Genomic DNA, 11,588 nt, shown 5'->3' on the forward strand with positions numbered 1-11,588 from the left:
AGAGCAGGTCAGAAGAAAGCACTGGAGCAACTCGGACAATTGGAGCCTTTTCTTTGATAGAGCAGCGTGCAAGGCAGGAATGACCATGTTTCCATGTCAGATACATCTTTCTCAGGTCATCTTGATCAGTTGTTCTCAATCTTTTCAGGCCGCGACCCCCCAAAATGATCTTACTTGAACTGGGGACCCCCGACCCTGACAAGCACTTGGAATTGCAGTAGTTGAGGAGGAATTACATTTTGTTTTGACTCGGTTCCAGAGATAAATAGTGAACATGGCAGATCTATGGTTTGTTGATTACTTTTGATGCAGTAATGGTTAAAAGTCCTTAAATTGTCACTTTACTGCCATTTGGGGACACCCCCCAAAATCACTGAAAACCACTGTTCCACTGATCTTAATGACCTGAAGATGATGTAATTGTCAGAGTTACTCTACAAAAGCAGGTACCAAAGGGACACCAGTTTTGCCCAAAACGTCACTAACAAACGATGGAGCCTCAATTCCAGTGTCCACACATATATATATATATATACACATATATATATATATACACATACATATATATATACATATATATATATATATATATATATATATATATATATACATATACATATACATATACATATACATATACATATATATATATATATATATATATATATATATATATATATATACATATACATATACGTGTATATATATAAACTATTTTATCCAACACCTGGCCACCACTTGCATCTACCCAGCAATGTGCATATTTTCATTCTCAAGGACAACACTCAAACCAACACAGATTATAGTGCAGGGATACATCGTTTATTTTTGTTCTTATGGTTAAACACTATCATATTATAAATCCTGTTTCTGGAAAGGGGTAGAAGTTGGACCTGATGTCTGCCTTGCTCTCCGTCGTCTCGTCCAGCCTGGAGAAGGAGATCTGGGCCTGGCCCTTCTGCGGCGTGGACGGGTCCTCAGGCAGGTACTGCAGGATGTGGGGGCTGTCCTCGTTGCGCTGGGCGTAGCCGCGGTTGATGACGTGCGTGATGCAGGACAGGACGTCGGCGGTGCTGCAGGAGAAACGCACCGGAGCCTCGTGCTTCTGACACGACTCTAACACCTGGAGAGAGAGAAGAGGCCGAGTCAGTGTGAGAACCTACCAATCAGCACGTCGACTGAGAACTTCAATCCACGAGTCATGTGATATAATAATGGAGGACCAAATGAAGTTGATAGTTTATGCATATTTCCAGATTTAAACGTCAAATTCATACTTTTCGGTTTCCTTCGGTCAAATATAGCAGTGATTCTCAAAGTGAACCCCAGGGATCCTTGGAGGGGTTCCAGGGGGTCCCCAGCAAAATGTGTTTTATTTATTTAAAAATAGATGAACATACATCTGCTATTTATGAAAATGTTTGAATATTTCAGCATTTTTTAACACATTGTGTGCCAAAAACGGTCCGGACAGTTTTTGAGAATCCATGCGGGGAGTGCCGAAAACGGTCCGGACCGTTTTTGACCCAATTTTATTTTTATACGTGGGGCGCTCTAACAAAACTTTGGGATCATCCAAGGAGTCTCTGAGAAGGAGAGGCCGGGTGTGCCATAGATATATATAAAGGCTAGATGGCTCAAGGGGGCGTCGCAAGCGCAGCTCAACCGCGGCCATCTTGCGACGGTCATACATAACATTATGTCTATGGTGCATGTACTTTGAAATAACCATAGCGTGCTCAATTTTCATCCGATTTTCAAACGCTTTGGTGTGTTGTAAACACCAAAGATGTAGTCATGATACTGCATACTCATAATTAAAATCATGTTTTTTTTTTTATAACATTAAGTATGCAGTATCATAACTACATCTTTGGTGTTTACAACACACCAAACCGTTTGAAAATCGGATGAAAATTGAGCACGCTATGGTTATTTCAAAGTACATGCACCATAGACATAATGTTATGTATGACCGTCGCAAGATGGCCGCCATGTGGCAACGTCGTACTCCATTGGCCAGCAGCGCGGGTGAGTCATCTAACCTTTATATATATATATGGGGTGTGGATCCATGTCAAAAATCCTTCCGGTCGGCCGCTCCAATGTTAACTCCTTGACTAAAAGCTTAATATCTCCATTTATTATTAACGTGGTGGAAGTGAGCCGTTTTCGATCGGCGATCACTCTGCAATGGAGGATCGCGGTAGAAATATTATTGTTCCAGGCGTTAGTCGGGACCCTCCGCCGTCTCGCACGCACGATTTGTTTACATGCACTTCCGCGTCGGGGCTTCTACAGCACGAAACGTATCAACGTAAGTGGATGGAAGACAGGCAGGCACTGAACGTATAATATTTTAATAAACCTCTGGCACCCGATGTGTTAACACAAATCTTTTCTTCTGGGGGATCCCTGGCACAACACCTTTTCAGATGGGGGGTCCGTGACCAAATGTATATCAATTTGGGGATCCTTGACATGAAAAGGTTTGAGAACCACTGACATATACACAAATCCACGGAGCGCTGCCCTGCGCGCAGCCATTGCTGCGGAGTCAACGCTCCGCGGACGCGACACCGCAGCAATGGCCGCCTACAGGCAGCGCGTCTGTGGATTCGTCTATAGGGCAGCAATGGATTTCACGTGGGGTAATTTTTTACCTTAAACACCAGGTTGTCTATGTGCAGCTCTTTCTCCTGTTTGAGGATGCGGACGATCAGACAGTACAGGAAGTTCCTCTTCCTCTCCAGGATCTGAGCTGCGTCCTCGTCCACGCTCAGGTACGCCTGTCTGGGCAGCAGACGGCGCCACCTGGGGGTCGAATCTGAACTCTCATACAGAGCCTGCTGGGTCAGCCTCAGCGTACCTGAAGAGAGGAGGGGAGGAGGGCTGTGTCACGATTATGACATTTTACTTGACGATTAATTGTCACTCAAATAATTGCGTGCATGTCGTTGAACATCATTGGAACATTATGCATAAAAATAGAGTACAGAAGTCCTGACGTCACTCGTTCATCGCCTGGTTCGTAAAGTAATTTCTCTATGGAGAATAACATTGGGTCATCTTAGAATCGTCTCATATAAGAATTGTGGTCCAAAAATAAACAAACTGTCTCTGCAATATTGTCAGGGAGGAGGTTCTGTATCGTTTATGATAGTCAGTCACTTATATTTGATACAGTCTGTTTCTGGCGAAAATGTAACTAATTCGGCGGAAGTAACATTATCGTTTTCTCACCGTCAGTTGATGTGTAAAACCGCCAGGGTCATTTGTTTATTTTTGGAACACAGTTCTTATTTGACGCGATATTAAATACGTGTATGGGGATTCAGAATGGGGGTGGAAAACCGCGAACCAGGTAGACAAACCTAGGATGTGTAAATTACGTCAGACTTCGGTGCTCTATTACATTTCTGTTTGGCTTTTTATGAACAAAAGTTGCACAGGGCAAGATATGACAAACCCATTTAATTACATCATACTTAAAAAATAAACATGAATAGTGGAAATAGCCAATCTGTAAGCTCAAAACGAGTCTTGATGCGTTTTGAACTTGTAGATCTGCTATTTCCACAATTTTTTTAAATGTCTGGAAATATATGAACATTTTTAACATAGAAATGATTATGACGATTATGCAAAAATATATTGTGATTATCTCAAATAATTGCGATTAGGCGATTATGTATTAATAGAGAGGAGATGGTGGAGGAACCCAAATCAAAAATGCTGCCTTGTTCAATTCATGGCTTCCCTCATAAATAGAGGTGCTCCGACCGATCGGCCACCAATTTAAAATCTCCCGATTTTCACTCGAAATAACTCAATCACTGGTATCACTCGGCAATTGACCTGATCTGGATATTATTAACACATCGGGTGGGTGCCAGCATTCTCCCCATTGACTGCGCTTTGCTGTTTAAAGCTTTAGACTCCACGACGAGCAAATCCACGTAAAAAAAGCATCCATTCATGTTGAGCGATGACCCTGGCTACAGCCTGGATCGATAACATTTCACTCGCAAGTTACAACGGGGACGGATCGCGCATCGCGCATGACCGGTTTTCCACACCGGAAACAGATTCGGAGATATAGGCGTTTTAAAGAAGGAAATAGACAGGAAGCGGATGGGAGCCATGTTTTTGTTTCCGGTGATCTATCTGGCCCTTCCTTCTCAGGATCACAATGGGTACTCCCAGAGCTGCTCTAGCCCCGCCCGTGTGGAGAAAAACGAAAAAAAAAAAAAAAAAGACTGAAAAAACGGTTCAGACCGTGAGCGGCACCAAAGCGCTACTCTGTGAAAACACGGTTCAGACCGTGATAGGCACCCGATGTGTTAACACATTAGCTGCCAAAGACGTATATATACGTCTTTTAATTATCACAGGGTCCCCACACATTTTTAGCAATGAATTTCCAAAACTTTTCCAAAACTTTTCCAGAATATTTAGCCCAATTTCCAGGCCTATATAACAATCATTCGGCGCAATAATGTGTCTCTTACTCCTATGTAGAATGCCCAAATATAGGCAGTGTAGCAAAAATAAAGTTTGAGACATACATTAGGCTGCCGTCACACAGCCCGTTCGGCGAAAAACTACTTATGTTACATATTTCGTGTAATATTATTCATGTTTATGAAAATGTTTTGTTTTAACAAAATCAATAGCCAAAAACAATGCATATCCAAATATTTTTCCAGGACCCTTGATAAATTCCAGGACCTTTGATGATGTTTGATCAATTTCAAACCTTTTCCAGTACTGGATTTTTTTTTTTTTAATTTCAAAATATTTCCAGGAATTTCATGACCGTGGGGACCCTGTTATCAGCTTTCAGGAAAAAAAAAAAAAATCAGGAAAAAAAAATTTTTTTTTTTTTTTGCATTTTTTTATAATTTCAACCCTTGTCGAATTATGAACAGATTAGGAGCTAAAAATGTTCGAAGATTTGCTGCTCCATTCACTTCAATGTTAAAATTCAAACGGACAAACAATTCACTTTGTTTTTTGGTTTACAACTACTGCTTTTGAGCTATATTGAAACATCAACCAAACATGTCAACGAGGTCAAAATTACCTCGTTGACATTTGTGAAACCACACCTGAATCTCATCTGTGATTAGAAACCATCTGGGGATCAATCATACTGGAGGAAAAAAATCTGTGGCTACGCGAACAGGTACCAAAATCATGGCAAAACCCTGGCAGAGGCTACAGACTTTTCTGAAAAAACTCTGGCAGGCAATGTGTTAAAAGGCCATTAATTTACAAAACAAAAATAAAATGTGAAACTTTGAGACTTTCTGCCCGACAACAACAAAATCTTACCCTGTGTCAGCTGATCAGGGTGAGATGCAGTGAGGATGCCTGTCTCTCCTGTCAAAGGAGACAGAGCATGGGCCAACACTGTGGGAGACAGTCCTGAGCTCTGCTGGAGAGACTCCACACTCACCTCCTAATGCAGAGAGACAGAGAGAGAGAGTGAGAGAGAGAGGGACAGACAGACAGACAGACAGACAGACAGACAAAGAGAGAGAGAGACCTGTTTGAAAAGTAATAGGTTATGTGTGTGTGTGTGTGTGTGTGTGTGTGTGTGTGTGTGTGTGTGTGTGTGTGTGTGTACCTCGTGCTGGTTGAATTGTAGCAGCATGTACTTCTGTACTGTGAGTGTGAGTGTGAGTGTGAGTGTGTGTGTGTGTGTGTGTGTGTGTGTGTGTGTGTGTGTGTGTGTGTGTGTGTGTGTGTGTGTACCTTGTGCTGGTTGAAGTGTAGCAGTATGTACATCTGTACTGTGGTAACGTAGAGAGTCAAGGAGCCAAAGCTGAGCTCAGCGTGACCCAACCACGTCCACTGTAGACGACGAGGCTTCGCCAGACTCAGACCGTAAAGACACTGACCTGGAAACACACACACACACACACACACACACACACACACACACACACGGTCAGAAAGATGGACAAACAGACACAAACCTTGAAAGAAATGAGTTTTAATTTTTATACCGATAAATAGGAACTTAAAGTTATACTACATTAGTTCTATTGATCCAAGACGGAACACAAGTGATTGATTGATCATGAAAAAATAACACGTTTTCTCAAGTGGGACCAGGGCCTACTTGAAAAATGTGTTTTTTATCAGCTGCCGTGTTAAGTGGTCAGATGGATGGGCCGTGTGCATTATCAGACCGTGTTTATTTTTTAACAATAGTACAGTTGTATAAATATACATATTGTTTCTGTCGGGTGGAAACCTAATTATGTCCAAAAGTATTACTTTTCAGGATTCAAATAAAAAAATAGCAAAAGTAGCAGATCGACAAACTCAGAATGTGTCGCTTTGCACCGCGTTTCGAGCTTGTAGATCTGCTACTTTTGGTGCTTTTGTGTGACGCTGTAGTATGATCAAGTAGGGCCTTTAATTTACGAGAGAGTAAAAGGAAAAGATATGGAGACAGCAACATAGGGATGTGCATGAATCCAAAATCAAAGTCGATTATTCTACTGCTAATAATAGCTAATATTTGATTCTTCGACCACGCCCCCCTGGGGGGGATTTGTTTGGGTGAAATTGTTCTGGGGATTCGTTTTGTTCTTTTCATCAAATGACCATCCTAGGTTACAATAATGGCATTTGCATTGGCCTATCAACTGTTTTTTTCAGAAATAAACAAAGACAGTAGCATGTGCATCTTTTACATTACTGTAACTAAACACCATTAAGAGAACAAAAGCTTCAACAGTGAATTTATTCTGGTATCCTGAATTAGTTCCTACTAGCTATGTACTGTACATTAGACATGACATGACAATGCTAATGCAGAAGAGAATAAATATGACACCCATACTAGGTATCCTTTGAAATGTAGTTGCTATGGGCAGGGTTTGGATGGCAATATAGCCTTTGCAACACAATATATATATATAAACATTTTTTTGATAATCCATGTTTATCCTCAAAAACGATTATTCAAATATTCAATTATTCTGACCCACCCCTAAGTCTTAAGTACTAACTGTGTGTGTAGAAGTCAGTGAAGTTCTGGATGTAGGAGGCCAGCTGTGGCTGGAGGTGCAGCTTGTCTGGATGGTCCAGGTGACAGGGAGGAGACACAGCCCAGCACCGAGGAGACAGCACCAGGACCTGGATGTCTGTCTCCTCTGCTACTGCTTCTGATGGAGCAGTGTCTTCCATCATCTACACACAAAACAAACATTTAGACTAAACAAACACAAACACACACACACACACACACACACACACACACACACAAAAAAACACACACACACACACACACACACACACACACACACACACACACACACACACACACACACACACAGGGGCGGCCTTAATGATCTGGGGGCCCGTTTCAAGAGCTCATATGGGGGCCCCATATGCACCCCCCCAAAAAAAAATTTAAAAAAGAATTTGTGGACTGAAGTTGGTTTGCTTCCACAATCCATAATGATGCATTTTCGAACTAAATTAATTAGGCTATCTGCACTTCCACCATGGACAGACAGCTAAAACAACTCACTCACATGATTCCCTTGAGCTGAGCCCTGATTCAATCAGATCTACATCATCTTCTTGTATGAAATTCTTGGACGTCGGCCAGCCACAGGCGGGCCCCGGACTGGGATGCGAGTAAAAAAATATATTTGAAAAAAAAAAAAAAAAAAAGCTTTTTTTTTGGGGGGGGGGCCCCTGAGGTTGGGGGCCCGTTTCAATTGAAACGGGTGAAACATAGGAAAGGCCGCCACTGCACACACACACACACACACACACACACACAACACACAAGCACCAACCTCGGCCTCGTCGTCGTCCTGCAGGGCCCGGTCAAGCTTCTGCAGCTGGTAGAGGTGGAACTCCTGCTGGAGCTCAGCCGACTCCCTCAGACTCCTCAGCATCTGCTGGGGGAATCGATTGGGAAAGCAGGCCCCTATCTCGTCCACCACAGCCTTCTCCAGCCACACCCTGCTCTGCACCAGCAGACGGTCTGCCAGGTAGTACCTACACACCCGACACCACAGGACCAACACATGACAGCACTTCACTTAGGGAGGCCATTAACCACATTAACTCTTTTCTTAGGGAAACAGACCTGAGTTGCAACTGTACTTGGTCTGCTTTTGTTTCATTCTACACCAAGGGCCCTATCTTGCACGCTGCCTTACCCCCTTATGCCTAAAAAAAATTGCCTTTGTTTTTTGAACTATTTTGAAAAACATTTTAAAATAGTTAAAATTATCGATCTATAAGCTCATAATGTCAAACCATACTGCAAAGGTTCGAAGAAATATGACACTGCATTCATGTAGTTCGGGGCATAAGCACGTACACACTTCTCACCACCTGGGATATCGGTCCAAAGTTATGTTTAAAAGTTTCGTGCAGATTGCTCAAAAATCCCAGGAGGAGATGGAAAGTAATATTTTTCATAAAATTAAAAATGGGTTGATAGGTCAAAGTGGCAATGTTATATACGTGTAAGGAAGTTTCATGGCTGTATGTCAAACAGGGCATGAGTTATACCTGTTCAAAGTTAGCATTTTCAATTGATTGCTATAGCGCCAACCTTTCACAAATTACGTTTTCCATGACCCTCTACCATTATGGAGTTTCGTAAAAAGCTGCCTGGAGCGGCGGAATAATAAGAATAAGAATAAAACTAACAAATACAAAAGGATGCCTTCGCACTGACTAATAATATGACAGAGACCTGTAGAAGTGTTCAAAGGTGCTGGCTATCTCCAGTCCAGACAGGAACAGCATGGGTTCGAGGAACTGCTGCAGGCGGCTCAGTGTCTCCTCGCTGCTACTGTCCTTCCCACTCTCCTGGATCAGCCGGTCTATGTACCGGGCAAAGCGCTCACTCACCTGCACACGCGCACACACACACACACACACACACACACACACACACACACACACAAATAAAAATCAGCGGCATTTACTTTGTACATGATCTTAGTTGTAGAAGTAAAGGTGGGAGTAGCAGTAGCGATAATAGTAGCAGCACAGCTATATTAGCAGTAGCAGCAGCTACTAGGTTCTGTGGGGACCTTTAATTACGTGCATGGCATTTAGTGGGGACCTTACAGTACTTACAGTACATGCATGGCATTGAGCTAGGTTTAGTGGGGATCTTACAGTACAGTACTTACGTACATGGCATTGAGCTAGGTTTAGTGGGGACCTTACAGTACTTACGTGCATGGCGTTGAGCACAGAGAGCTGCAGCAGGGCAGCAGAGAAGCCGTGTCTCAGGGCCAGCATGAAGGCGGTGTGCTGTCCAAATAACTCCTCCATGCCTTTCCTAAGACGCAGGTACAGAGAGCGGTAGCGCTCCACAAAGTCCGGATGGCCGCACCACAGGTCCAGGAATCTCTTTACCTGCAGCCGTTACAACATTACCCATGTCATTAGCAATGTTTGGAATTAAATGTAGGTTTAAGTGAGGTTTAAGTGATTTAAGTGTGCCAACATCCACCAGTTGCCCTACTAATAATGCCTTATACTGATTCCTGAAGCGACAAACGTGGCATGTTGATGCTTGGAGCACACACAAACTCAATAAAGTAGCAGGACCCATGTTTAGGTGCCAGTCACACACCTGTGACTGACACACACCTGCCAGCACTTTAAGCTCAAAACAAGAGTGAATACCAACAGAAGAATATTGCAGGGGATTTTGGCAAATAAGTCATTCCACGAATGCACAACCTTGTTGTAGAGGTGACTAATCAGGCTTACCAACATATAAAATACCAAATTGGTATTATTGAAGGGGAGAAATAAATCGACTGACATAAAGTTTCCAAACTTTTTTTAAGGAGTTTAGTAATCATTGTTAAAGTGTTTGTTCAGTTACAGGGGTCTCCCCATCTCTCCAGCTCTGTAATAAACAGAAAATAAGGTGGGTTGCCAATTTCAGCCAATTACATTTTTATAGTGTTTTGTCTGCTCATTTCCTTGCATCAGAAACTATAAACTGACCTGGCTCTGGACCACTCCCTGCCAACACTGGGCAATCCCAGTGATACTGCTGCTGGCCTTCGTCTTCGTCTTGGCCGAGGAAGAGGCGGCGGCGAAGGCGGAAGAGGAGGCTGCAGCTCCATCTTTGTTCTTACTCTCTTTACCGTCTGAAAAGGAAAAAGAGCTCAAAGGTCAACAACTGCATGAATTAAATAAAAGGTCACTTTGAATAAAATAAACAAAAAGATAAGTAAAACGATGGAAGTAGTCAAAGACAGAAAAAGCATTGTCGTGTTTACGATTTTCTTCTCTGTCGTCTGAAAGTAATAGAAATGAGTTCAGTCTCATCGACGTAAAAAGTCAAGAGTGAAAAGATTACAATGAAAATGAGGGAAAGCAGCCAAGTCATGGGATCAGAAAGTCTGTCATTTATCTGTGAAGACAAGAAAACATGTCAATAGCAGCCCAAAACCCTACAAAACTACACTATTTAAAGGGGGTGTACTGCAAGTTATTATTTCTTTGGTAACATATGTGTTAAGTAGCTCTATATTCTCATAGAACTCATTGCTATAGAGTGTTTGTTCAGTAACAGGGGGCCTCCCTGTGTCTCCAGCTCTTTAGTGATAGCAATTGTATCTAATCAGGAGAGAGGCCTCATAAAGGGTACAGGAAGGATTAACAAGTGAAATTGGACGTGTTGAAACAAAACTGGAACACTTATAAAGTTGAAGATGATATTCGATCTTTGCGGAGTTCTGAACAAACACTCTATAGCAATGACTACTATCAGAAGCTTTAACTTTGACAGAGCTTTAACTTTGTAACTAAAACACACACCCTTTAAATAGGGAGTTTTGTACAATACATCGCAACAGGTCAAAAATTAACAATAATGACAAATAAACTCAAATCTATACGACAAGAGGTTGTTTCTAGCAGGACAAATTATTGTGGCGCCGTGCTCAAAGTCAGACCTACTGTACGTAATGTACAAACCAAGAGAAATGTTACATGTTATTCAAACTTAAGAAAATCGTCTCTGTCGGTGGAAACCTCACATGTCCAAAAGCGTTACTTTTCAGGGCTCAAATTCAAAAATGGCAAAAGTAGCTTTGCCCCACGTCTCGAGCTTGGGGATCTGTTACTTTTGATGCTTTTTGTTTGACGCTGTAGTATGATCAAGTAGGGCATTCATTTACGGAAAACACTAAAGGTTTGAATATGGAGATGAGGTTTCTGCCCGACAACAAAATACTGATTATTATTCCAACATGCCACACATTTTTACGTACGTCTGGCAGATATAGCAGAAATATCTCAAATATCTATATTTCTTGGTCAATATCGTGCAGCCATAGCTTTGACACAACTACCAGCTGGCAAGTGGAACCAGCAACTTTATTTCATATGGAGGGAGAAGCAGAATGCCAAAGTCCTCAGCAATATGAATATGAAAATAAATAAATAATAATAATAGTAGTAAAGAGTCTAAATCAGTGGTTCTCAAAGTGGGGTCTAGGGACCGCCAGGGGTCCTTGAGGGGGTCCCCAGCAAAATGTGTTAATACAGCATCAAGATTAATTTAACCA

General features: G+C 42.1%; 1 protein-coding gene across 7 annotated transcripts in view; it reads right to left on the reverse strand.

Annotated features, from left to right (window-relative positions):
• Positions 1–11,588, reverse strand: part of cul9 (cullin 9) — a 67,997-nt gene that overhangs the window by 17,997 nt on the left and 38,412 nt on the right. For all 7 annotated transcript variants that reach the window (XM_084076922.1, XM_084076917.1, XM_084076918.1 and 4 more), the window contains 9 exons: positions 10,018–10,163; positions 9,232–9,414; positions 8,741–8,898; positions 7,827–8,031; positions 7,029–7,209; positions 5,761–5,906; positions 5,338–5,464; positions 2,664–2,869; positions 894–1,123 (listed from right to left, as the gene is read on the reverse strand). In XM_084076922.1, coding sequence (XP_083933048.1) covers positions 894–1,123; positions 2,664–2,869; positions 5,338–5,464; positions 5,761–5,906; positions 7,029–7,209; positions 7,827–8,031; positions 8,741–8,898; positions 9,232–9,414; positions 10,018–10,163 — 1,582 coding nt within the window. The remainder of the gene's footprint in view (positions 1–893; positions 1,124–2,663; positions 2,870–5,337; positions 5,465–5,760; positions 5,907–7,028; positions 7,210–7,826; positions 8,032–8,740; positions 8,899–9,231; positions 9,415–10,017; positions 10,164–11,588) is intronic.

This window comes from Gymnoscopelus microlampas (assembly GCF_963454915.1).
Source record: "Gymnoscopelus microlampas genome assembly, chromosome: 13".
Taxonomy (NCBI): Eukaryota; Metazoa; Chordata; class Actinopteri; order Myctophiformes; family Myctophidae; genus Gymnoscopelus; species Gymnoscopelus microlampas.